Source organism: Chamaea fasciata, unplaced genomic scaffold (assembly GCF_029207755.1).
Source record: "Chamaea fasciata isolate MVZ Bird 193981 ecotype frontalis unplaced genomic scaffold, bChaFas1.0.hap1 SCAF_3, whole genome shotgun sequence".
Taxonomy (NCBI): Eukaryota; Metazoa; Chordata; class Aves; order Passeriformes; family Sylviidae; genus Chamaea; species Chamaea fasciata.
Genome location: NW_027094088.1, coordinates 110,074,777 through 110,102,140, shown reverse-complemented (window position 1 = coordinate 110,102,140; position 27,364 = coordinate 110,074,777). Strand labels below are relative to the sequence as shown.

The 27,364-nt window shown below is 43.9% G+C and overlaps 1 protein-coding gene across 3 annotated transcripts; it reads right to left on the bottom strand.

Moving 5' to 3' along the window:
- Positions 1-27,364, bottom strand: TFAP2B (transcription factor AP-2 beta). Of its 3 annotated transcripts, XM_066180093.1 has the most exons (8): positions 27,284-27,364; positions 21,428-21,886; positions 16,301-16,361; positions 8,480-8,554; positions 7,996-8,215; positions 5,375-5,493; positions 2,385-2,526; positions 1-334 (listed from the first exon to the last, which is right to left on the bottom strand). In XM_066180093.1, the coding sequence occupies exons 1-8, from the start codon at positions 27,362-27,364 to the stop codon at positions 34-36; spliced, it is 1,458 nt and encodes a 485-aa protein (XP_066036190.1). In that variant the 3' UTR covers positions 1-33. The 3 variants fall into 3 exon arrangements, with proteins under 3 accessions (XP_066036190.1, XP_066036188.1, XP_066036189.1); XM_066180091.1 differs by lacking the exon at positions 8,480-8,554; XM_066180092.1 differs by lacking the exons at positions 8,480-8,554; positions 27,284-27,364 and adding an exon at positions 23,215-24,091.

The window sequence follows — 27,364 nt, the reverse complement described above, 5'->3', positions numbered from 1 at the left end:
CTCTCTCTCTCTCTTTCTCTCTCTCTCTCTCTCTCATTTTCTGTGTTTCTCTTCCTTGTCTCCAGTTTTACTACCTGGTCCTTCGCCAGATGTGTGCCTGTTAGCAGTGTTGTTGTTCAAGAACATCTTGTCCATGCCTTTGAGAGCTTCAGTCAGGTAGTTTTGGAGGGCCGTGAGAGCGGCGCAGATTGCGGGGGCCCCAAAGCCGTGGGTGATGAGGCTGAAGTGAGTCAAGCAGCTCTGAATGCCCGGTTCCAAAATTGGGGTGGGCCGGCTGTTCCCAATGGGCGTCCTGTCCTGGGCCAAGAGATCTGTGAATTCTTTACAAAGTTGCCTGCAGGGAAGAAGAGAAAGGCAAAGAGAGAGAGAGAAGGTGGTTGTTAGGTTCATCCAGCAATTCTCTGTGACAACCAAGGGGCAGGTTCAGGCCAAAAGTGGCCCCAAGATGTGGGATGGGACCCTTTTGTCACCCTCTTTTCCCCCAGCGGTTCTTGGGCACCAACCCTGCTCAGAACGATGCTCTTCAGGGGATAACACCAGTTCTGGAGATGGAAATCCCTCCAGCAGCCACCAGGATGGTTCTGAAGCACTGTGAAAACCCAGCCCTGCCTGGTGGCTGCAGAAACAACCAGGCTGAAAGGGAAATGTGCCCTGGATCTGCCATGCACCCAATCCTCCTGGAGGCCTGACCCTGGCTCAAAGCAGCTCCCAGAAATACTGTTCCTGAAGGAAAGCACAGCCATGCACTCGGAGCGCTTGGGTGGCACAAGGACCTGGTGTAGGTGAGGGTTAAAACAGAGCCTCTCTGAGACTGCTCAGGCTGGGCCACCTTACTGAGGAAAATCAGGATTTTGGGACTCCATGCTGGCTTATTCATGTTATGAGAAGCCGAGTGAGCACTTCCCATTTTATTCTGGGGGCAGAACACCCCAATTAACACATCAGAGTTGACATCTGGCTCCTGGTTGTTTGCCTGTTGTTGCTGTTGCCTTTGAAAAACCAGATTTTATTTTTCTAATGAATTCACATACAAACATTTTCTTTTGAATTACTCTGGTCCAAAAGACCTTCAAGTCAGCAGGTGCCCGGGCAATGCAGAAACCCTGGAGGCTGGGGGTTTCCCACAAGAATAGTTTCTTTAAGGATACCCAAAGGAATCAGTTTTTTTAAGACAGGTGCCTACCCAGGGACTGGAGATAAAAAAGACCAGAATAAAAAAATAAAATAAAATAAAATAAAAAAGAGGAAAAAAAGAAACCCTTAAAAAAGACATTCAGCTCTCATCCTCTGAAATTCTCTGAAATTCCCAGTGGATTAAAGATTTCAGAGGGTGGGAAAAGATAAAGGTCTACTTCTATGTGTATTATCCATTAAGAAAGTGCAAGAGAGGAAACTTTGAATTTGGAGAACAAACAGTAATGAGTCCAACATTTTACATCTTCAAAGCGCCAAGCAGGGTCTGTGAGCAATTAAAGTTCTGGGACATTAATATCTCCTGACCCTGTGGAAAAGGGCAATCAAATTCCAATCACGTCTAAGAAACATCTGGACAAATTTGAGCAAATGATTTTTCAACCCTCCATATATTTCTTTAAATTACACTGTCATCGGAGGCAAGCCACCTCCCAGAGCATGAAATAAATGAGAGCTGTTTGGGCTGGGATTTTTCTTTCTTTTCTTTATTTTTTTCCCTCCTTTTTTTTTTTTTTTTTTTTTTTTTTTTTTCCTAGCATACGAAGGTGTGTGAACACTCAGCACCCACTGCCCAGTACCAGAGCAAACCATGAAGCACCCGGTGAGCACAACCTGGTGTAAATCATCACATTATTTGGGACGAGGAAGTTCCAAGGGAGAGAGATGGGTTGGGGGGGCCAAATAGAGAATCATTAACATTGCATGATGGTGGGCTTTTATTTTTTTTTTCTTCTTTTTTCTTCTTTTTTTTTTTTTTTTTTTTTTTTTTTTTTTTTTAATCTATATTTTTAATTGAATCGCATGGGAAAGGCATTGCAATCTGGTAGCAGACAGACAGGTGTGTGTGAGCAGCAGGAGGGGCAGACAAACACACTGTGGAAGCAAAATATAATTTTTTTGTCCACTTTACATAAAAAACCTATTTAACTGGCGATGGCTTGGAAGTGATGAACAGCTAGGGGAGCATCACCTACAACCTCTATAGGGGCAGTGTCTGCTGGCAGGAACCCCACCGCAAAGGATGAAGAGTCCTTTGGGCGAGTCGGGCATCCTTCCTCCCCCCGGGGCTGTTGGAATTTAGAGCCTGGAAATTCCGTCTGCTTTCCAAACAGGCTCAGAGGAAGAGCCTGACGACAGGGAAGATTTTCTCCGGGGAAGAGCAGAAGGGGATGAGTTAACCTGGCACTCACTTTGTAGCAAGCAGCATGTTTTTCCTGGAGTGGAGGTCGCTGGGGTCCGTGTGCTGTCTGTTCAGGTACTCAGAAACAGCTTTGGCTGGGAACTCCGTTTCACAGATGTACCCAAAATCCCGAGCTAAATGAACGGCCTCACCTGCAGGGAGAGAGACGGGAATTAACACCTCAGGGCACCGCCGGCCCCGGGCTGGGCTGGCTCCACCCGCCGGGACACCGGGCCGAGCCTGGTGGGGGTCACCAGCTCGTTTGAGCCGTGTTTGGAAATCATCATCACCCCTACCACCTCTGGGACAAGCTCCAGTTGCGCGTTTCCCGCCCCCCCACCAGCCCTATTTTGGGGACAGGAGTCGACGGGACAGATTTCGAGCTGATGAGATTTGTCTTTGCCGCACAGCACTCGTGTCGGTCTGTACCCATCAGCTGCTGGTGCAGAACGGAGGGAAGAGTTCACACACACCACACACACACACACACACACACACACACACAAAACTTTTACTGGACTAAAGGAAAATGCAAGGGGAAACTGGTCAAATCCTGAAAAACTAAGGACCCAAACTTCTCTAAAGAGCAGAGAAACCTTTCCTGTTTCAATACCTCAGTCCACTGTCCAAAATTTTACAGACGTGGATATATTGTTCATATTAATGTTAGTTCTTTGTAGGACGTTATAGACACACTTTATCCACACACAGGGTACTTGCATCACTATCGCAGTTATTGCCACATCTGTAAAACTATGGAAATAACTGCATTTAGCCCGATGGCAATTTAACAATCTGCACTTTTAACTGACCATCATGCAACAAGAACTCCTGTCTGCCGGGTGGAAAGATAACAACTAATGGCAACTTTTTCTGTGAACAAAATAAGTCTTCTAATTCTAATTCACTTTTCCTGCCTGCCTGGTTTCAGGTTTCTTGCCTACAGAGGTTTGTGTCATCCAACTCCTACTGATGTACTTCATGCCACAAGAAGAAGACAGTAGCTACAGAAAGGAGGAAGAGAGGAGGGGGAAAAAAACCCCTCAGACTCTAGAGGGATTCCACCAGATTATAGCTCAGCCCCTCTAGAATAAAGCGTTAAACCCTTTAAAGCATCGCCCGAGGGATGAGGGGGAAGATTTCCAACAAGCAGGTATGTCTAATAACTCCAGGACCGCGTTATTTTTAACCATCAGGAGCCACTTTCCAACGTCATCTCCTGCTCTGCAATGCTTCTCGCTAATCATCAAACCGGTTAATGAAGGCGAGGGCGCCCGGCAGAGCCTGGAGCGGGGGTTCCCGAGCCGGGCAGGGTCCCCCCAGGCAGCGCTCGGGCAACGCGAGCCGGGGCCGACTGGACCGTTCCTGTTCCTGGCGATACAGGAGCAGCTGAGCTAAACCTGGCTGCTGGCAGGATGGAGGGAGAAAAAAAAAAAAAAAAAGGAGATAAAACTCCATCAGGTGCAGCTTCTTCCGAAAGGAGGGAACTCTCTGGAGACGAACTGTTGGTTTGTAAGGGAAACAGGGGAGAGGAGGGGAATGTACACCTTGCTGCACACTTGACACAGATTTTAGCGTTTGAACCTCACACCGGCTCCGGGGAGGGGCTGGTGCTGCTGAGAGAGGAGTGCGCGGTGTTCCACACACACCCTGGAGGTGAAGCTGCACTAACAGGGCGCTCAAGGGCACTTGTACCCCCCGAAATGCTTCACACCTTCCACGGCGAGACCCTGTACCCGTAACTCACACCGAGCCTTGCACTCAGCATCACCCACACGCGGGTACCAGGAGGAGCTCCTGGCACTCAGCCCCCCTCTTTTTTGGGGAGTTTTCCTTCAGCTCTGCGAGCGGCAAGGTCTGTGGCTCACATAACTCAATCAAAAGAGTGGAAAAGTTAATATCTAGCACAAATATTTACGCTCGCTCTATACGCAGTAGAGATAAGTGGATTATTTATATGCCTCTCGGTGTGTATGTGTAATGCAGATACAAATAATTCATAATTGCAGCCATACTATTCCGGTTGGGTTTTTTTTTGAAGGAAGTCCAACTTCTCAGCATAAACACGCACATAACCTTAAACTCATTACTGGCTCTAACTTTTCCTTGTCGATACACTAACCACAAATCAAAGAAACTCTCTGGCCACCAAAATGACATTGGTTGACTTGGAATGACATGAAACTTCAGTCTGCCCTTCCGTCTCTCCTTCTTCAGGAGTAGCTGGTCTCTTTGTTCAGCTCCAGACACTTTAAGGGAAACCGAGCTCTGCTACTCTTAAATTGTTCTGCTTTCTTTAAAAAAAAAAAAAAAAAAAAAAAAAAGTAAATTTGAATTATTTTTCTTCACTTGTAGTGGCCATAAATCAGCTCAAGAGGAGCGAGTCAGTGGTAGGATGGAGTAGACCTGGAGTTGGAGATGTTGGAGATCACAGGGTGGAAATTAAATTAATAGCATGAGGAATGGGACTGCCCTGCAGAGTTACACATGTACGCCTATGTTCACGCATATATCCACACATACACACACAGACACACTGCCTCACTCTTCACGAGAGGGATCAGTGATCCTCCAGCCAGTGACTTCATTTTTGGGAATGGTATTCTTAACCACGACAGTGTTCCTCTTAACCCACCCTAATTTTCACCTCTACAAGATTTTCCCACCTGATTCTGAAAGTTGGTGGTGGGGTTGTTTTTTGGGTTTTTTTGGTTTGGGGTTTGTGTTTTTTTTTTTTTTTTGAGAGGGGGAAGGTTTTGTTCTTTTTTTTTTTTTTTTTTTTTTTGTGGGGGAAGGGGTTGGGGTTTCTGGTGGTGGTGGTTTGGGGGTTTTTGGGGTGGTTTTTTTGGGGTTTTTGGGGGGTTTTTTGTGGGTTTTTTGGTTTGGTTGTTTTTTTGGTTTTTTTGTTTTTGTTTTTGTTTTTGTTTTTTTTTTTTCCAAACATCAGCCAGGATCTCAGAGCAGGCAGGGGTGTGAAGGGAGCTGCGACCCTCGGCTTACCTTCCACCAGGGAGGTGAGTAAAGTGACATTTGCGGCCTTACGCCTGCCGGCTGGTAAATTCAAACCGATTTTTTCTAGCCTTTCTCGCAAAGATCTCCCCCCGTTTTTCGATTTGGCTCTAGAATTGCAAAGAAATTAACATCGTGATTAACCCCGCAGTATTCCTGGAAGAAACGTTTAGTCTGTGCAGTCAGCGAAGCCTGGGAGGGTTTTCACTCGGCGTTAAGGACTCTGGGGGTGTTGATTTCTGCTCGGGTTTGCTGAGATTTTCTTAATTTTTCCCAGGGGTAGAAGTGGGGATGAACCCGCTTTTCTCTCGATTTCATCCAGGGAAATCAAATAACGCCAAACAGCAATAATTAATGGAAAGGTTCTGATCTAGAGTGCAAGTTCCAACTTGTATTAAGACGTAGTAAAGGGATGGGATGGAAGGCAGAGGAGGATTAAACCCTCTGTTACTCCAGGAAAGAGCCAGAATAAGACAAGGGGTTAAAAAAAAAACCCCAAATAAATCTGAAAAGTTCGAAGGGAGTGTGTGTGCGCCTGTGGACAAATTGAAAAGGAGGGAAATATTTATTAAACTCTTTCCCGTCTGTGTGTTCTTGTGCGAGGAGGCGATGCTGAAGAGGAAGAGCTCACCTGAGGCAGGGTGCGCTATAAAGAGGGAACGGATTGCCCTGGGGAAGATTGGAATATCTGTGGGAGGTTACTGATAAGGGCAATAAAAGGGTGAGTGAGCCATAGGTGGGAAATTCGGAGCTATAGTTCGAACGCCCATACATATGTAACCCCCCAGGGATGAAACCTTGCCACCTGAGAAGTCAGGGAGAGTTTTGGCACCTAAGAACAAAGTTTATCCCAACTCTCTCCTAATTCTTACTTAAACTTTAAGAATTAGAAGTCACACTCAGAGAAAGGAAACCAGAAACTACAGAGGAGACAGACTGGCTTCCCACTATTTTATATCGAAGTAAATAGGGATGGATGGCAGAATTGCTAGAGAGCAGCTTTCTGTATTTCATCTGCTCTGAACCAAAATCTTATTTAAAATTTAGATTCAGATAGGAACTGAAGTCAGCAGTAGCCAATAATTATGGCTTGGGTCACATCTAGAAATCTGCTGAATTTCAATAATAGTGCTTCTTGACCTTGGTAATTATATTTTCCACAGAGCATCTCTCAGATGTTCTCCTTCCTCCATTTGTAGTTGTACAGAAGGAAGCAGGCAGGTTAGCATCTGTAAGTAAAAATTCTCTGCTGCTCTCCCTGGCAGCTGAACAATGATTACAGACATTCACATGGAACAGCAGCTATTTTAGGAGACCCCGATTCTCACGTGTATATCTGGGTGACTGACCGCATGTAGCAGAACTTTCTCCCTCGTCCCCAGAGCCCTTGACGTCATCGCAGAATTTTTTTTTTTTTCGGGGGCAAGGGAGGAACCCCAAACATCAACTTCATTTTAAAGCTCCTTAGAGCCAGCGTATCCCAGCTGCTGCTATAGGAGTTTTCAAGGTATTTCCTCCTCTAAGATTAGCAACTTTAAAACACGATCTGGAGTTTATTCATTGTCAATTTGCATGCATCTGTCCCTGTCTAAAAGTTAAGATTTTTATTCCAGTCTGGTATCTAACTCACACACAGGAAATGAAATCTTGTACCCTCTCAGCCTGAGTGTGTGAGCTGGTACCTCACACTGTTACCTCATGACTTCTCCCCTGTTGGGGCTTGAGATAGAGCCTGAGCTCACCCTTCTTACAGACGACCCGTGCAGACAATTCACAGTCCCTCAGGCAACTGCCAAGGAGAAAAAGCCCTTTTCTCCCTGATAGCCTTTCCTGCTAATGGCCTCAGAGCTTAAATTCTACATAAAAGCAGTCTCCCACTTGTTGCGATGGAGGGGAAACGGGACCTCGAGGTTATTCCTTGCTCCCTACTGTCTTCAGCTTCAACAATGCCAACTATTTTGAGGTCTTCACCAAAATCCACCAGGACATTAGTGGGTGATTCACACAAATATTAAGCAGCAAAGGCCTCGAAACCAGCTGTTAGCTGTAGCCACTTTCTCTGTGTGAGGCACTAAGTTTCTGACTTTCAGAGTTGCCTGTCGGTGGCTTTTCTTTAATCAGGACCTTACCTGCCTACCTCATAGTTTGCCTGTGAGATCCCTGCCAATTTCTTGTGTGACACCACATGTCGTAATTGACATAACTGCCTGATCGTTATTGCCATATAGTGGAAGCCTCGTGAGTTTATCTAGGAAATCCCTAGAAATACATCAGGTCCTGAAATACTTGCAGTTCGGCCTCACACACACCCATCACGGCATTTTATCTTGTCCACTATCTAAGAGAGAAGCGTGAGGAGAAGAAAAGATAGAAAGTGTGTGCATGGGCGAGGAGAAAATCTTTGTCTCAGTTCCTTCATTTGTGGCTAAACAAGGGTAAATCTTTCTCTGCTCTCCATACACTCATCCCAATATTTCTGCCTGATCACCAGCATTACACATGTGGGCTCTGACAGTAGGATCAATGCATATTTGAAATTATCTGTTGACCAAGGATTTCTGGTGCATGCAAGGAGGCCCAGATCCTTTCACACGTTTGCCCCAGCCTCTTACCTTCTAAGTACTCCTCCTAGAAGGGACGCGTTCAGACACTCCGGAGGGGAAAGGCGTCTTTGAACTTCTCCCACAGTTACTTTGTACTTTGAAGTTGAGCTAAGCAAAGACAAGCGGCCAGGTACAGAGCAAAACACCTCTCCGGTATTGACTGAAATTCCACCCAGGAAGCCATCTTTATTCATCATCAAAGAAGTAACAGATTTTGGAGGAACCGGAACTGGAGAAAGAAAAGGGGAGGAGGGGAGAGAGAAACCATCAGGCCACGAAGGAGCACGGGAAAACCACAGTCTCTCTGACATGCACAGAACAGCAAAATGAAAGGGAATTTTGAATCTCTGGCTACCTCCAGCAACCTAAAGGGTGCTGCTCCCCCAACCTCTAGGAAAGTGCTCCATGAATGATGGATGGAGAGAAGGGTGGTACAGTACAGCCTCTATGCAGGGTTTGATCATTGGGAAATAGAATACATATTGGCAAGCACCTGGCAACTTTCGGGTTTGAGCCTGTGTCTCACCCAGAGCCCCCCGATGCCTTTTGTACAACGGACAGCGCCTTTCTGGAGGGGAAAAAAAGAGGAAAATTTACTTTTTTTTGGCTAATGTTTCCATTACTGCTAAGCTGAGCCAGGAATAAATTCACTACACAAAGGGAGTTGCTGTCTTAAATAAGTATCAAGGCTGGAGGATACAGCAATGAGAAGACAGCTCTGTTATTGCTTTGTGTTTTTATTAAGTCTGGTTTATGAAATAAAATGAGTCTTTTCCTTCAGAAAAATGAACACCAGGAAAAAAATATATCTGGTCTAACCATGGTGCTCACCACTCTGATCATATTGTGCTGTCCGTGAATTAGTAGGAATTCTCTTGCCCCTAAATTAAACTGATTTAGTTACTGCAACACGGATTTAAAGGTAGTTATAGGGAAAAGTAAAAGGAGAATGATAAAGTGAAAATAAACAAAATAAAAACATGTCGTTCTCTCCAAGATAAAAAGAAGCATGTCTTTTCTCTGAGAAACCAGTGAGGTTATTTTAAGAGTAACCAAGGGATTATAACCAACAAATTCCTATAATAGCAACCAGACACACTCAGAAATAAACAACAAAAAAAAAAATAGTTCAACTAAAACTGAGAGCAATTCCCCTGTGACATGAATTTTGTTTACAAATGAACTTAAATAGCTCCCTCATAATTGTGTGTAACTGTTATGATTTACAGCAGGTGCTCTAATCAATCACCCAATCACTTTAATTTATAGGGAACCTCACTGCATTTTCCCAGTTGTTTCATTTCTGCAAGTAATTGATAACAAACCATACTTAAGGTATGTTTTATGCAGGAGTTAATAAGAGCTGACAGCTGCTACTGCAGCTTCCTCTCGAATCCGCGGCAACACCGTTTCCTTATAGAAAATACACGCTAGAACTGGGGCTTTTTGCTAGTGGGAGAGCCCTGGCAGTCCAGCGGGCATGTTCCAGAGAAGACTAATTGATTACACACCCTCTTCAAGCAGATACTGCTCCACAATCTCCCGTTTCCACTCAATCAATTGCAAAACCAATTCGGCAAATAATAAGGTTCTATTATGCACATATGCCAGCTATTTAGGTAGTTATAATACATGTCAGTTAAGCCATAAAAGCCCTGTTTATTTGCAACATATCTGGAGAATCAAACCATTAGGGTTGAGCGGATATTTAAGTCGTCTGGAGCTGCTAAACAATAAGATCGGGTATCCTAATATATTACCAAGTGCTAACTACTGGGCAATTGCCAAATTTATAACCTCAGTGCATGGAATAGACACAACCGTGTTTCACTGTTTTTATTGCAGATCATTTCCTACTGCCAGACCAGACCCCCACAATAAAAGCTCTATAACAGCTAAAAACCAAAAGGCATGTCGATTTTAGATATACATATTGCTTCGTATGCCTTGTATATAGTCTCCAGTATAAACAAATTATTGTGAGTGGCTTGACTTCAGGGAATCGGAAAGTGAAATGGATTCCTATTTCTCTATTATTTTTAGTTAGGCACTTTATGCAGCTCATAAAGGCGGTTTCAAATAGTTTGAGAACGGCTCAGAAACAGTTATAAAAGAGTTAGAGGCCCGCTCCTTCTCTCGTTGCTATTATTAAGATTTTTTTTTCTTTGCCATTGATTCTATAGGAAAAGTCTCGTTTGTATATCAGAGGCAGTACCAGCCGACCAAAAAATTGTATTTGTATTTTCCCCCTCATTATACATAAATATATCTCTTATTTCATGCACAATAATCTGTTTGAGTGAAGCATCAAGTAGAAAAAAAAATAAATTTAAAAGAAAAAAAAAAAAAAAAAAAAAAAAAAAAAAAGAAGAAAGTTGGATTAAAGAAGTGCCACCAGACAGATTTTCATGACCGGCATTTTTTTTTTTTCCTTGGGACAAACACACGGACTCTGAGGTTAGAGTACACCTTTACCCTGGCTATATTTAGTGACCAGTTTATCAGGTCACTGTCCAGTGAACTGAGAAATTAAACAAGAGGCAGCAATTCCACGAACATCTGATCTTAGTCCAAACTCACTAAAGAGAGAAGGACCCGTGCAATTCTTAAATGCACCTCACCCCGCTCGCTTTGGCCTTTTGGAGCACTCATTACATTAGTTAACCTTTGAGTTATGGATTTTCACGTGCTCGATGGTTTGCCTTTTTTTTTTTTTTCCCCTTCGCAAATTGCTTTCGGGAAGCAGGCTGGCTCCCTTCCCTGCTATGGTGAGAGCTCCTCAGCTTTCTTTTCCTAGCAGTGTTTCCCTGAAAAGGACGGCATGAACAAACCCATCAGCTCCGAGCCCGTTTGAGAGGCTTGCCAGGCGGTGTAAGCATATCTATCACAATTTCATAGCTTCAGAGAGATCTATTCTATCTGGGCTCTATATCTCCTGTAAATTACCTAATGCTGCCTCAAAAGAAGTGTTTGCCATGGAATGAATTATCTCTATCTATATCATATCTATATGTTGATCATAGCTGGGGCTTTGCAGATCCAGCCCAGACATCAGCGGAGATAAGAGAACGTGGAGCTTTTGTGGGTGAGGAGATCTCCACGTCCCTGCGTGCAGCTGCGTGTGTCAAATCCCTGCGAGTATGTAAATAAACCCGAATGCAGAATGTATTTTTAGCCAATGTCAACTTCCCCTAGTTGGTCAGGGACTGCCACAACTGCTGAATGACACGGAATAGCATATACGTATCCTCGTAGCGTCCCCACCACTCCTGCTTTCACTTCATCCCATTTAGTTCTTGTCATCCCCAACAGAAACTGTTCGATTTCCTTTCATCCCCAAACTCTACTTGCTGCGTGTGTCTGAGCACTCACAAATACATATTTCTCCCTTTCAAAATCTCAGTCTTCTCCCTGCTTTTATACTTCTCTATTTACCTCCTTTGTCTCTCTTTTTTTACCCTCTCCTTTTTCATCCCTTTATCTCTTTTTCCTCCCTCTTTTTTTTTTTTTTTTCCCTATCTTTCTTTCCTCCTGTGGTTACTCCCAGCCTCTTTGTCATTTCTCCCCCTTCCATTTCTCTTCAGCTTATCAATAAACCGAGAGAGCAACAGTAGTCGCTTGATTTGTTAGTAATTATAAGCATACTGTTCCTGCAAACGGGATCTCTAGATGAGTGAGATCGCTTTAGAACGACAGCAGGAAATGGTGGGGAAATGGAGCATGGCGAAACTCAGCGTGAAGCTTTCAGTTCTTTACATGTTTACAATTTTCTGTGCATACATTAAGTCTTAGGCTTTTTCTTTCCCTTTTTTTTTTTTTTTTTTTTTTTTTTTTTTTTTTTTTTTTTTTTTTTCCGGCTGTGCTTTTCTCGTCACAAACGTGTGAAAATGTCCACAAATGTGAACTCACAAGTGGAAGTGGGGTGAAAAAAGCTGTTTTGACGACAGTAAAACTAAAGAAATAATAGATTTTTGTCCTGCAAACAGCTGTTTAATAAGGGTTTGAACTATGGATAGCATTGCAATGACCCAGCTGAATAATATCGTGGTCGAACAGTCAGTCAAATAATCAGAATAAATATTTCTTGTATTTCTAACTAAAAACGTGGTGGACAACTTAATTATGAATGAATCATCAAACTACTTTTTTTTTTTTTTTTTTTTTTTTTTTTTTTTTTTTTTTAAACTCTGTCTGCTGGGCTTTAGATGAGTAAAAAGTCCTTTGTCCATGCTAACAACAGGACTTTGCTGTAAGTGGTGATTCGGTCTGACTCAGTAGCCAAGACTAAAACGTCCGGGAACAGAGTCTTAGGCACTGAAACTGAAGAGACACGGATTTTATCTTAATTTCAAGGAACAAATACAAGAAGTGCTTGTTCATCTCGCATTTCCTTCTGTCCCCCTGGTCCCCTCCTCTCCTCCCTCCCCTCCCCTCTCCTCTTCTCCACCGCAGCCCCCGTCCCCTGAAAGCCGGGACTAAATTTCAAGGTGGAATGTATTCCCTCGAAATTGCTTTGCATTTAATTAAAGGGGATCCTCAGGTTCAGTGGGTAATCCAGGAACAAGCACGAAACTCAGCTGCACTGGAGCACCATCTCTGGAGCCCCAGATCTATCACCTGAAAAGCTGAGGCCAGAGTGGTTCTCAGTTAATCATTTATCAACTGCTCCACGGGGTGGGGAGGAAACTCGTGCTGGATTATTAACAGCTAGAAACGAAAGGCTAAGACATCTTCTTTCATGTGTTTCCTTAAAATAGGAGGAACAACAGAGTGTGTTTGCAGGACCATGAATTAAGGTCTCAGAGTTAAAATGGCCTTTCATGCTAAATCAGATGTGAGTGTGCAGACGATCGTCAGAAAGAGCTGAAAGTAAATAAATACATCAGAATAATTTTAAGGTCACTGACTGTGCCCCAGAGTCACAAAAAATTAACTTGTGACTCAGGCCATGTAAGGTTTTGCAGGAAGACAACTTCTTCCACCACAGAGAGTGCCAAGGAAATTTCAGATGAGCATTTGACAAGGAGACCCGATCTTTTATTCCTGACACATGGCAAACCTTCCCTTCATTTCAGCAAAAATAGAGGGAAAGGCCTCAAATCGTGCAGCCGGTAAGCTCTGAAAGCTGAGTTAAATCTGATATTAATGTCCTTGGTGATTATTATCATCTTGATGATTTATCTGGCTCCCTCCCTCCCACTCCCACCACCCAAATCTTAATGGAAGTGGGAGTTAAAGATGATTTTTTAATGTCTCGTTGGATTTTTAGACTGCTAATGTACCGCATCCTTCTCATTATTAGTTTATTGATTGTTCATTGACCAGCCCCCTTCAAATCGTATTAACCACCCTCTGCCAGTTTAGATTAGGGGAGTTTAAAAAGCACCTTTCATTATTTCAGCGCCACCACCACCACGGTGGAGTTCAGCCTTGGTAGCTTAATGCTCGCTCTAATGGGGCAGCTAAGAGACAAGGGGCCACGGTCCCTGCCTATTGCATTAATAGCTCAAAGGGGGCTAATACAGAAAATTAGCCTTAAACGAGCTCTGGAGATCTCCAAATGAAAGAGCCATTTATCACGCTGGCTACCTTCACTCCACTCATTTGCTCTCTCTACTGGGAACAACTCATTTCCTCTTAACTAAATTACTTCAGAAATGTCAAGTAAGCTCAGATAGCAAACATAACAAGAGCCTGGGTATATGTAATCTGTTGTGTGGGATCGATACGTGAGATAAATCAATAGCCCTGTATGAATCCCTATATAATTTCCTTAATATTTTGGCAAACCTTTTGCATAGACAGATAATTCCCTCTGCAGGCCTCGGAGGCCATAAAGGAACAGACACAGCCTGGGTGATATAATTAAGTTTAGGCTTCAAGTCCCCATCATACTTTTCCCACTGCTTTGCAATGAAAGGATTTTAGGCACTGAACCAGGATTGGGTGAAGCAGACCCCCTGTGACCCCAAAAGTGAGTCACAGGAGTGTTCCACTGCACAAAAAATCTGTCAATACCTGCATGTCTGTCTATCTATCTGTGCCATCTGCCTGCAAGAACGACTCGCAGAGTTTAAATAACTTGTTCTTGTTTCAAAGTACACCCTCACAGCTACAAACTGCAGGGAACAAAGTGAAATTGATACTGAACGCTCTCTGCGTTGCTCCTTCCCTCATCCTGATTAAATATTGACTGCCACAAATGCGACCTGCTATTTATTACCCATTTCCCTTCCTCTGCACCCAGGGAACTCGTTGTGCAAAAAAAAACTTTTAAAAAATACAATATTCCTCTATGCTGGAAAGTTTCTGGGATCTCAGCCTTACTTTTAAGGAAGAAAATGCTGCTACAGTGACTTTTAAACAGTTGCAAATGCATCTCAGGCTCTTCTTTAGTAACCTTATTTCCAAAGAGCATGTGTCTCCATCATGTGTAAACTCAGAGTATCTCTTCTTCTGGCTGCAAATAGGCACAAGTAATCCCACCTAGATGGGGCTGGGTCTCTTTAGGCAGCAGCTGCTCCATCTGGGGCCCTTGCAATGCCCACACACACACGAAGCACACCTAAATATATGCCTAATACACATAAAAACCTATACCCAATACGTAATAATTGCAGGCATTCTAGTGCTGCTCGCTGTCTAATTGCACCACCCAGCATGCACATGGAATGTCCCCGCTGTCCTCGTCAGCTGAAGGAGGGAGAGACACAGGCGGGCGTGTGTGTAAAAAAAAAAAAAAAAAAAAAAAAAAAAAAAAAAAAAAAAAATTTGGATTGTGTATTCTGCAAAAGACCAGCACAGGGACAACCTCAGAAAGGAGTCTCTCGACCACAAATCAAGTACTAATTAATCAAATACACCCAAGAGGGAGTGTATGAGGTGTCAAGTGGGAGTGGGGAAGAGGGAGGAGAGTGAGAAAAAAAAGTCAAAAATACAACCACAAACCATCAGGTTACAGACCTTGATTATAAACCCCACCAAACACTCAAACTGAACCAAAACAGCAGAAACATACAACTTTTTTTTTTTCTTTTTAAAGTTAAGTAACTTTCTATTTCTTAAAAAAGACCCCAAGACCCTTCAACCTTTCAACCGATAGTCATAAATGGTGCTGTCAAATGGTCTTCAAGTTTTCATTTGTCCTCTCTCAAATAACCAGACCTTGATCATATGTATGAAAGAGATACCGTACACAGAGATTTAAATTTTAAAAAATAATAAATAAAAGATTTTTAAAAACCCCACAAACAAAAAACAACCAACCAACCAACAACAAAACAAACAAAAAGTACACGGAAAGACCTCATGCTGCCTTCAAGACATTTTGGATAAACACCCTCCCAGTTATTTTGCTTTATGTCCTAGAAAATCATCGCTGCTAAACTATTTGTGCACATTTGACAAATAACAAGGTCCTGGAGATAAGCGCCGTTGATAGTAAGCATAAGGGACAGCGTTTTTAAACCTCATCTCTGGTACTTAAAATTGAATCTAGAAATAGAAACTCCTTAGATAATTAAAGATAGCTTTCCCTCCATTTGCAGCATGTGATCTGTTTAATGTCTATCAGCATAACACAACACTAATCGCCAAGCATCTTCGAGTGACTGTCAGAGAAATGTAAAAAAATTAAGCAGCTGCAAAACGCCCAAAATGAGTTATTGTAATTACATTTAATTAGTTTAATTAGTTAATTATTTTGCTTACAGCTGTACAAGAGACTGCAAACATTTGTTAATATCACATTCGCTTTAACAGTATGGGGTGATTCTGCAGTTACACTAAATCATGGGCGCATATGTAGAAAGATGTAAAAAATGGGCACGGGGAAGGGGGGAATCTTGGGGGAAGGGGGAACCTTGGAGGGAGCGGGGAAGGGGGCTGAGCCTGCCTTTCCATGGGCATCTCTCCCTCTCCTCTCCACCTCTGTTTCGCCTGGGAAATGCATTTAAGCCCCAGAGGGAATCAGCTCCTTCCCGCATTAAAAGCCAAGGGGTCCCCATCGAAGACTATCGGGGGGGCGGGGAGAAGGGGAGGGAAGGGGGGCGGTGGAAGCTGCACTAGAGCACGGGGTGCCCCATTAGAGAGCATTCGTGTAATTAAACCCTTTGAAGGGCGGGGGAGGCGGGGATATAAACTTTTCCTTTCGCGTGTCTTATCCCTTCACTCTATCTGCTGGTCCAATCAACTGTTCATCTCGCTGCCACGGGCGCCTGCTTCCTGGAGAAATTCATTGCCCCAAAGTCAAAATATAGCAGGAAGATATCGCTACACAGTAAAAGTTTGTCTAGCTTGTTGGAATAATCCATACCTTTTTTAATGACAGACTGGTCCAATAAGTTCATACCGCTGTTATTGGCATCTTCAACTGACTGTGGATATAAAAACATCACTATTCAAATTGACTGGATATTAAAGAATCGCGTACATAAATCATGTCATTCCAAACTGGAGTCCCTGTTATTTCCATTTATATTAATTCACTAGGGGAGGAGGGATTTTTCTTTATTATTATTGTTGTTATTATTAGTATTATTGTTGTTATTATTATTTCCCCCAATCGACAAGGGAATTAAATTCTTACAAATTATATAGTCGTCTAATAAAACAAAAGGAGGTGTGAAGCATATGGGGTGCAATACTGGTTTTGTTATCTTATAAAACATAGATATCACATAGACTTCTTTGCATTCCATAAAGCTTTATATTTCTTCCTTTGAAAATGTGGCAATTTGGCAACATCTGCAAGATCTATTGCATGACATAAATGAACACGATTAAGGACAACTTAAATGTTCCCTCCCCTTTCCTCCCCCTCCTCCTTTTTCTTTTCTGTTTTTTTTTTTATTTGTTTGTTTAACCCTGCTACATCTTAATAATTCAAGGGCCATTTACTTTTTATATATCATAGTTTACATTATGGACTTTTAATTAAAGCCTGAGCCTTTCGGAGAGCTGTGCAACGCCCACATTGTACAGGGCACGAGCAGAAAGAGATTTACAGCTCCCGAGGTTGCTTCCATGTCCTGAATTGGTGGGGAGGGGGAGGGAGGAGCGGGAATACACATTATCAAAAGTATGAACCATCAAATTGATTGCCTAGGAAAAAAAAAAGCCTCCGAATTTCAAAGCCTTGTTTCCCTCCTTTTTTTTCCCCCTTTCTTTCCAGCCCGCCGAGGAGCACACCTGTTATTATGGCATTAACTTCTTTAGCAGGGAAGAGAACAAAGACGGGCACAGAGGACACAGCAAATGTTGGGTTTCATTTCTCAAAACGAAAGTGGGATATACCAAAACCCCCTAAACAAACCAAAATTAGTGCTGAATCTGTGTACGGCACAGTAAAGCCATCTCCGAAAAAGAAGTCTTTTAAGAACAATTTATTGCAGAATTCCCACAGGTTCCGTTTTAGGGTAAATTCTGAGGCAAAAGGGGACATTTGGATTTCTTGACTTTATTGTTTTATTTTTCCCATGACTATTTCTAAAGGGTTTGGTTTTCAGTGTTATTGCATATTTGGGGGGTTGTCACGTTTTTCCTTGATAAGCAAAACAACTTTACAACAAAGCAATGATTTACTTCACGATTATTTTAACTTTATCTTTGCTACGCCGAGAAGCTGAGCTTATTCAGATCCTCCTCTGTGCTCAGCGGAGACATTCCAGATGGAATGCTGTTTAGGAGAAAATTACATCTCCCCAAAAATGCGATGGAACATTTTCTATGAGAGCTTTCCTTCCATTTTCCTTGGATCCACCCTCAAACGAGTGCACACACACAGAGCGGTGCCTTATGTGCTGTGTTTGGGCATGGCTGTGTCTCTCCCTCATAATCAATAGGCTACATACCTAAAGGGCACAAAATAAAATTACAAAGTCTTCCCTCCTTTCCCTGAGCAGCTCCCAACGAGGGATGATGAGCAAATCCTGCAGCCTGCTGGAGTGCGGCGTGGCTCGCACCTCGATGGCACAGAAACGGAGGTAAACGTGAAATATCACCTTCCCCCTTTTAATTTTTTTTTCCTCATCTTTCCTCCTTATCTCACCTTATCTCTGGAGCCGATGGTTGCGCGCACCCTTTATGCGTGTGCGCGCACTCAGCTCTCTCCATCAGCAACGTGGGTTAGTTGTTGTAGTTAATGAGAAGACTCCTGTCTGATTTTCTATCTAATTACGCCCTCCTGCTGGGTTTTTGTACAGGATATTCGCTCAGCATGCTGGCAGTTAATAGTCACAGAGAGGATCGTAAAGATTTAATTAGGACTGCATGCGGAAACGTGGAAAAACAACTCAGACTTTTAATTACTAGACTTCTTTAGTTAAAAGTGATACCAGGGGTTACTTTATAAGAGACTTGGGTGTTTTGGTGCAACTTAACTTTCCGTGTCTCTAGTTAGCACGTAGTAGTAGCGTGAGTGAGGAGGAGGAGGAGCGGAGGTGTGTGTGCAGGGAGGGGAAAGGTGATGAGTTTCCAGATATACTTGGAAAATCTGGAGAAGAAGATACTCCTCCCTTCCCTCCTCCAATAATCTGATAACATGAAGCTTCCTAAGTACTATCTATAACCACCTTATTCCACTTCTATGGATGCATCTGAGTTGAAACCTTAAAAACTGAGCTCTACCTTTTCTTTCAAAGAGCCCACAGAATCTGAATTTCTCCCTCCACTTTTCCTTCATCGAATCCTTTATTACTGTAACCCTACTTTTGCCCACCCGGTGGGGGGAAAAAGTATCTGGGGTTGCAATGGTGGATTTTTTTCAGGGTCCCTATCTGATGATGCAAATTTTTGTTCAGTAAGTAGGTCTTGGCTTCTCTGTTCCCTGCCTGAAGGTTGTAAATCACAGATTGAAAATTCCTCTCGAGAGAGGCAGCAATAGCAATACAGTGTGTCCTGTTTACAATAACAGAGCGCTATCGTGTTACAATCACTTAATTCTAGCCCTGGACAATGGCTAACACATGGACTGGATTTGGTGTTTATAAAATAACCACTGCTTCTTTCTGTCACGCACCCTCTGTCTCCTTCTCCTCAGCCCAGCCCATTCTCACGGCACATATTCGATCAGACATGCATAAGCTAAAGCAAAGAGAAACATCTTTATCCAACTATACATCTAGATAGCCGTTCAACTTTTCGGACTACTGAAATAAGAAAAAAACTCTCAGCATTTGAAACCCTTCCTGGAAATTATATCCAGTGATGCGGGATAAATGAGTATACGTCGTCAAAATAAAAACCCTGTTGCTAGAAAAGTTTTCTCGAATCTAGAATAAATCAATATTAAATATCAAGATGGAAAACTACCCAACTTCATCTGTCACTAGTGGGGGGTCAAAAATAGAAAATGCCGAGCGGCAGCAGCGAGTTCTGGGCTGCTTTCCCCCCTGCCTGCCTTGACTTGCAGTTGGACACCTCTTCCTTCACGTGTTTCTCCTTGGGATACCCTCCTCTACCTCTCCCCCTCCTCCCCCATCCTGGGAACAAACTTTCAGAAATCAAGGGCCTGTTAAATTTCCTGCTGTCTCAGTTGCCCAAACCAAGAGCTCAAGCCCTGCTGGTCCTGTCCCATCCTATCCCCGTCCCATCGCACCCACCCTGGCCCCGCCAGCCCTGGGAGGAGGTCGCGAGGGTCCGCGGGTGGCCCCGCTGCTCTGGGAGCAACGGGGGGAGGCACTTTCCGCAAGTGTAGTGCCCTTCCCGCAGAAGGGACGGGAAACGGATGGAGAGCTGCTTTATTTGAGCTCCTTCTTTCCCATCATTTCTCCTCTTCCTTTCCTTCTTTATGTCTTTCTCTCTTTCTCTATCTTTCCCCCTTCTTTCCCTCTCTTCTCTGTCTTCTCTATCTTCTCTTCCTCTATCCTTTCCTTCTTTCTGCATTTTATCTTTTTCTTCTCTTTTATTTTAATCTCTTTCCTTTCCTTCTCTCTCCTCTGTTCTACTCTCTCACAAAAGCAGAGCAATTACCGCCTATTCTTTGGGGAAAGTGTAAATATCCAGGCACAAACGGTACTTAACGCCTATCGGCCGCGGAGAGAAAGGAGGAGAGCGATCTCCTTTCCTACATTCACAGAGGTAAAACTCGCCTTGACTTGCAAACCACTTTGTCTGAGCCAGGAATGCGAGACGAGACCTGCGCATCTCACCCACGGCGGCCGGGGGCTGCCCCCAGGTCTCAAAGCTACCTCGGGAACCCGCAGAGACTCGACGGTCACTGAGCTCGGAGGCAGGAGCAAATCCAGACAGCAAAACCTTTCCTTTTTTCTGAAACATTTCGCCCCAGCAAAGCTCGGGGATTTTCCCGTGCAGCCCTAAGACAAGCCTCCAGCCAAAGCAATGCATCCCCCCCGCTTCCCTGCCGCTGGTTCCTCTCATGTTCAGCACCATCCTTTCTCACGGCTATTTTTTATCTTCCCAGCTCCTCTTTTCTCCTTGATTTTTCCCTTTCTGTAACTTTGAAGTCGTCATTTCATTCATACCTTTATTTACCCCAAGACTAAACATATATACAGGTATGTTATAAGAAAAAGAAATTTTTGGGGGAAAAAATAAAAACGCATGGAGGGGAGCCCCCAGAAATCCCGATTAGGAGAGCCTGAGGCAGGATTTGGAGGCTCCAGCCCCCGCCTCATGGGTCCCCACGGGCTGGCCGTGCCCTGCTCCAGCAAGGTGCAAACCGCCCCAGCAGCGAAGCTGTTAAGGGTCCTTCTGTTTTTAGGAAATAACACGTGATTATGAGTTTCGTGTGGGACGGAAGAAAGCTGGGAAATACTGTGCTTTGAGCCCGGCGAAACTCCTTTGTTATCCAAAAGAGGGAATGAAACTATTTAAAATCAGTGCTACTCTACCAAGCACACTTCACAAATTGGGGAGGGGGGGGGACGGGGGGGGGGAGGGGGACACGGACACGGGACTTGTTCCTGATCACCAGTTATTGCTTTTGCTTTGGGTTTTGTTTATCATTTCCCTCCCTCCCGGATGAAAAATGTAGTAATTCGACAGTTTCATCAAAATCTCTGAACGGCAGGAAATTGGTTGGGGGGGAAGGGGGGGGGGGTGGAGGGGAGTGGAAGCTGAGATTGCATGGGAAATAACTGGAATTTGAAAAGCCAAGCTTGAACGCTGCCAGCTTTTGAAACACGTGGAATATTTGGAGCAGCATGCCTGCCTGCCCCCTGCACTTTGCTGCCTCGCCATGTAGGGGAGGGTTTATAAAGCACAGCCTCTGCGTGACAGCGAGGAAATAAATTTTCTTACTAAAAAAATTATATATTTATACATAATAAAAATAGAAAAATAGAGGGAGAGGGAGTACCGCAGTTACAAACCCGACGTGGAAAAAGAACAGCATTGCTGGAAATCCCTCAGTGACCACTCCTAGCCCAGGGATGGGGGCTCCATCTGCATTTGCCCAGGCGAAAGAAACGCGTTGCCTTACCTGGACCTCCTCCATCCCTGGGTGTCCGATGCCGTGCAGAGAAAGGCTGTCCCCCATGCCGGAGTCAAGGCCATGGTGAGCTGAGTGCAGGAGGACATCTGGCCTCCGTACTGAGTGGTAGTCCCGCCTGGGGTCCAGTCCCGAGAGCTGGGGCAGGGCGGCCCGAGGCTGTGGCAGCAGTGACCCGGTTTCTGATCCCACCTCTTGCCTCTGCCTCTGTCCCCAGGGGTGCTGCTGGGGCTGATGCAAGGGGTTTAGGGAGTAGGGGTCATTGACATGGGAGTAAGGGTCCTGGCTTTGGTGGTAAGGAAGAGGCTGGTAGGGGGGTGGGAAATAAGGCGGCTGGAAATCCGAGGATGGGGTGTGAGAGAGCGGAGGAGCGCTGGAGTAGGGTCCCTGCGAGACGGATCCCAGCTGGGACAGCCTGGAACTGTGGCTGGGCACTCCATCATGCCGGTCCTACAAGCGGAATGACATACAAACAAACAACAAAAAAGAGGACCTTTTTTTAGAAAAAAAAAAAAAAAAGAAAGAAAAAAAAAAAAAAAAAAAAAAGTAAAAGGAGCACAAACCCACCCCGAAGTGAGATAAAATAAAATAGGACGTAAACAGCTGGAAAGTGGGATTCAAATGTGTCCCCTTCCCCCGCCAGTTATTAGAAACGTTCCAATGTTTTGCACCCACATCGTGTCTATTCCCAGGAACTATCGAGGAGGGGGAAGGGGCGGGGGGTGTGAGGGAGAATTGCTAAATGTCATAATTAAAAATGTAGAACTAGTGTTCCAAATACATGTATGATCTGCAGTTTCAGACCAGAGGTATAATTCCCAATCCACAGCCTCCTCATATCAAACCGAAGCTTAAAAAAAAAAAAAAAAATTAAAAGCATCAAACTACCCGTCTATCCAGAAACCCACCCTTTCTCCTGCCTAAAGTTTCCCAACATCTGTTTGTTCCCTCTGCTCAAGTCCTGTAACTCAAAATCACCAACCCATTTTCACGTGGAAAAGCCCAAAAAGAAAGTTGCACTTCTCGGAAGACTCCGAGGCGAGAAGTTGTGTTAAAAAGGACTTGGGAAAAAGAAAAATAGAAAAAGAAAAAAAAAAAAAAAACAAAACCAAAAACAAAATAAAAATTACAGGAAATCTTTGCTTAAAGGGAGTCTATCCCTTAAAAATAAATTTTAAAAAATCAAATCAAATAAAAATGAAACATGGATATTGAACAAATCCAGGCGCTATGATTTCTGCAGCAACTTCCAGTGTCTTTTGTTTCCTTTTCCAATATTATATTCCAGAGAATGGGGTGGGGGTTAATTGTAATGAAAAGTCTTTGAGTTGTGTAGGGGGGACAGGGGGTGGGGGGAGTGTGCGGAGGCTTCAGAGAAAAGGTGTGAGAGGAGTTTTGTCCAACTCCAACGCACTGAAGCTGCGAGCTTAAAGTAAACAAGAAAAAATATCTATTCCACAAAGTGTAGCTCAAACCCCCACAAGCAATGGCACACATGGTTAAAAAAAAAAAAAAAAAAAAGAAAAAAAAAAGAAAAACAACAAGGAAGAAAAGTTCTTTTTTCCCCCTGCTCTCCCCCCCAGACTTCCCTAGCTGAAATCGGGAACACACAATGCAAAAGGGGAGAAGCAGCTGCAAGCCTCCTCCAATTATTGTGCTAAATTACCAAGCCAAAGGCGTTTAAAAAGACAGAGAGAGGGAGAGAGAGACACAACAGATCGAGAGAGAGAGAGAGAGAGAGAACATGCAATTCTAGTACAACACGGATCCAAACTCACCATGGCGGAATAGGTGTGGACTAACATCTGGAAATAAAAAAAGTCTTGTAATAGCTAAAAATAAAATAATGGCGATTATACTAATAATTGGAGGGAAAAAATATCAAGGAGATCTGCAAAGGGACGTGTTGGACACAGGAGAACAGCTTGAGATATTTCGAAGTCTATCCATCAAAAAAAAAAGGTTAAAAAAAAAAAAAAAAAAAAGAAAAGAAAAGAAAAAGAGACCAGTGCCCCCAAAACCGAGCCTGGAAACCTCTATCTACATATAGGATTTACCCCTCCCTCTCGGGGTTTTTTTTTCGTCCTTTTTTTTTTTTTTTTTTTTTTTTTTTTTTTTTGGTTTTTGTTTGGATTTTTTTTTTTTTTTTTTTTTTTTTTTGCCTTTGAGCTCCCAAATACAATCCTCTTCAACCCAAGGCTAGGCTCAGACTGCTCCGCTACCCCTTCCTCCCTTTCCTTCTCTACACCGCCTCATAATAATTGATATTCATGACTATTAATATTACACGACTACTTTAAAGGGAGAATGCAGGACCAAATGGAGCGTGAAGCTGGCAGCCAGCTCGAGAGCTCCCCTACTATTGTAAATGACGTTCATTCAGTGGAGAATTACTAGATGTAATCAGACGAGGGGGGCTGGCAGAGGCAGAGTTTGGGGAGAGGGAGAGGGGGGAAAAAGTTTAGCGAGGAAGAGGCAGAACTTCAATTAACTCGAGCGGAGGAAGATGCGGAAAGTCGACACTGCTGAGCTGGAGCAAGGAAGTGAGAGGAAGCAATGCTTGAGGCGAAGAAGAAGAAGAAAGAAAGAGAGAAAGAGAGAAAGAGAGAAAGAAAGAAAGAAAGAAAGAAAGAAAGAAGAAGAAGAAGAAGAAGAAGAAGAAGCAAAAAGTATATTTCCTTTCTGTTTTATTATATATTTAATTATACATTCCTAATATGAGGAATTGAATGCCTTCGGTGCTTTTGTTCTTGCATTTTGTTGTTGGGGGTTTAAAGCAAATAATGAAGGAAAAAGAGGCTTTTCTGGTTTTTTTTTGTTGTTGTTGTTGTTGCTGTTGAGGGGTTTTTTTTTGTATTTTTAAAGGAATGGAAGAGGAAACACGCACTCACTGTAATATAAACCTATTTACAGTGAAGATTTAGCCCTTCTGCTGTTACAGATCGTATTTATTCACAATAGCAAATAAATACTTGAATCTGCAATGTTGAGTTCCACTTTTTTTTTTTTTTTTTTTTTTTTGGTCTGAATCCTCTTTCTACCGCTCGTAATGAATATATACATACATACATATATATATATATATATATATATACACACACACGTACATAGATTCCCTGATTTCCACCCAAATGTGAAAATCATCGAGCGAATTTTAAAGGATAGTAAATTTATAGTTTTGAGGCAAAGCCAGGGGCGATATAAAACCTTTTTGATGTTGCAGGAACCCGTTCAACTGGACTGTCTGCCATTTCTGTTAAAGTTCAACTTACGTTCCTTCCTAAATAGACTCACACTTCCCAGAGCTGCCCCCCCGCACGCACACGCACACGCACACGCACACACACACACACTTTTGTTTTAAGAACGGATTCAGTTTAAGTGACATAGATGCCTCTACCGCCGTGCTGTTAATTATAAATCGGAAAGAAGAGAGAGAAATATTTTTTAAGATAAATCTAGAGTGTTTTAGCTCTTAAAAAAAAAAAAGGAAAAAAAAAAAAAGACAACAATTCTCTCTCTCTCTCTCTCTCCTTTTTTTTTTTTTTTTTTTTTTTTTTTTTTTTTTTTTTTTTTTTTTTTTTCCCCTAGGCTACACGTTAAAAAATGCCCTGGAGCGCATCCCTAGGTTAGGATACACCCTGCCCGCAGCCAAATCCCACCCAGCCGCTCCCCCAACTCTTCTCTCCCACGCCAATCTACAAGCGCGGGTGTCGGTGAATCCACAGCGCCTGAAAACCCCCCCATCAAAAGCAGGGTGGAAAAAACAGAAAACCCTTCATTCCCCGGCCTCGGCAGTCAGCGAGAGGAGATGTTATGTCGCCTGCTGCTGCGGGCAGAGACAATGGCCGGGCTGCGCAGGGAGATGGGGAGGGAAAAGCAGCGTGGGCTCAGCGGGCTGGGGACACGCAGGGACACACACACACACTCTCACCACACACTCTCACACACACAGACACACACACGTGTGTGCTCGTTCTCTGCCCGTCCTGCAGATGCCGGCGTGTGCCGATGATAATCAACCTGACGGCAGCTTTTGGGAGTGGAGATGTTTCTCCCGTGCTGCCGGTGGGTCCTCTCCCTCCCCGCTTCCCTCCATCCCGTCCTTTCTCCGGCCAGGAGCAGCCGGAGCTGTACCTTCCCTCGGTCTCTTTCTGCGCTTTTCCTGGGAGTTTTCCCTCTGTAAGTGCCAAGGAGCTCCCGGAGGGAAGGGCTGCGGGCGGCGCGGCGGGGCTGGGGACGGGGCGGCCCCGACGGTGCTTCCCCGGGGGGCTCCGGCCGCTTCCCGAACCCCAGCCCTGCCCGGCTCCTGCCCGTCCCCTTCCCAGTAGACCCTGCCCGATCCCCGGTCGCTGCCCAGCAGCCTGCCCCTCTCTCCTTGGCACCCAGCCCCTGCCAGGTCCCCGGTTCCTGCCCGGTCCCACCCCGGCTCCGGTCCGGTTCCCAGTCCCTGCCCTGTCTCCCGGACCCTGCTCAGTGCCCAGTTCTTTCCCAGCCTCTGTTCAGTCCCCGGTCCCTGCCCTGTCGCTGGTTCCTGCTCGATCCCCTTGCCAGCCCTTGACAGGACCCTGATCAGCCCCTGCTCGGTCTCCGGTCCCTTCTCACCGCCTAGTGCATCCCCGGTCCTTGTCCTGTCCCTGTCTCTTCCTTGTCCCCGGCCCTTCCCGGTCCCCGGCTGCTGCCCGGCCGCCTCCCCACGGAGCAGCTCCCGAGCTGGAGGTGGCGGATTGCGCCCTTCTGAAAATCTCCCCCCGCGCAAACACCTCCCTCTCAATTAAAGAAAATAAAAACAATTTAAAAAATTAAAATACGTTTTTGTGAAGCGTCATTCCTCACTTATCTTTTCCGGGTTTTTTGTTTTTTTTTTTCTTTTTTTGTTCTTTTTTTTTTTTTTTTTTTTTTGTTTGTTTGTTTGTTTGTTTGTTTTCCCCCTCGTTTCTGAGAAAATCCCGCACGCTGGTTTAACTTACAAGGAACACATTCGCGGAGCCCGTTTGGGAAAGATCCGGCTCAGGAAACCGTGCAAAATTAAGAAAGGTTTCGCAGTGTTTGAGCTGTGACCTTTTTTTTTTCTTCTTCTTTTTTCTCCCCCCTTTGTTTGCTTTTTGACCTCGAAAATAAGGTCTGGATAAAGCTCACAACTTTTCGTGTCCGCGGACTATGCAGAGCTGCCTTTGACTGTATCGGTTCGGGTGTGTGAACTCACACACGCACAAGAATGAATGTGCCGCTTAATTAATGCCAGTATATGTACACATGCACATCTTATTTCTTGGTGTAGAGGTATTAAAAAGTCGTAAAAAACGTATCCGATTGTGAAAACAAGAAAAAAAAATATAAAATCCAGATTCAGATTGAGCTGGGCTTGGAATTGCAAAATAAAAAAAAATAAAAGAAAGAAATGCATCCAGTCCCTGATTACCGGATAGTGTTTCGGGTTTTTTTTTCTCCCCTTTTTTAATTGTCCTCAACATTCGTCCATATTTAATCGAATTATATATAATTGGAGGTCTAAACACTCAAACTCTTGCCTTTAAGTTGCCTATTCCAATCCCCAGATCATATCTTTGATGTTTTAAATCGCATCAAACAGTTTTTCCATGAAAAAAATAATAAAAAGTTTAGAGCTTGGCATGCTGAATACAAACATGCAAATAATTAAGCATTTAAGCATTTACTCTCGGTTTCCCATCTCTATATTCGTGTGTGCTGGTGTATGTCTCTGTTTCTGCCTGGATGTATATGTAGAGCAATATATGTATTATATAGCCATGCCTGTATCTATATGCTAGATGTATATTTAAATATACATATACTCTCTTAGTCATATGCATATAATATACTCACCTCATAGATATCTTCATACTTGACATTTTCAACCAGTTTCCAGAGCATGATGGCAGGCTGTTCTCTAGGAGGTGAGTGCAT

Coding starts and splice junctions, on each gene's coding strand:
- TFAP2B (XM_066180093.1), bottom strand. CDS start 27,364: ATGCACTCACCTCCTAGAGAACAGCCTGCCATCATGCTCTGGAAACTG. Junction 21,887..27,283: donor AGTATGAAGATATCTATGAG/GTGAGTATATTA, acceptor TTCCGCTTGTAG/GACCGGCATGATGGAGTGCC. Junction 8,555..16,300: donor CCAGTCTGTCATTAAAAAAG/GTATGGATTATT, acceptor TTTCCCCTCCAG/AAAGGCGCTGTCCGTTGTAC.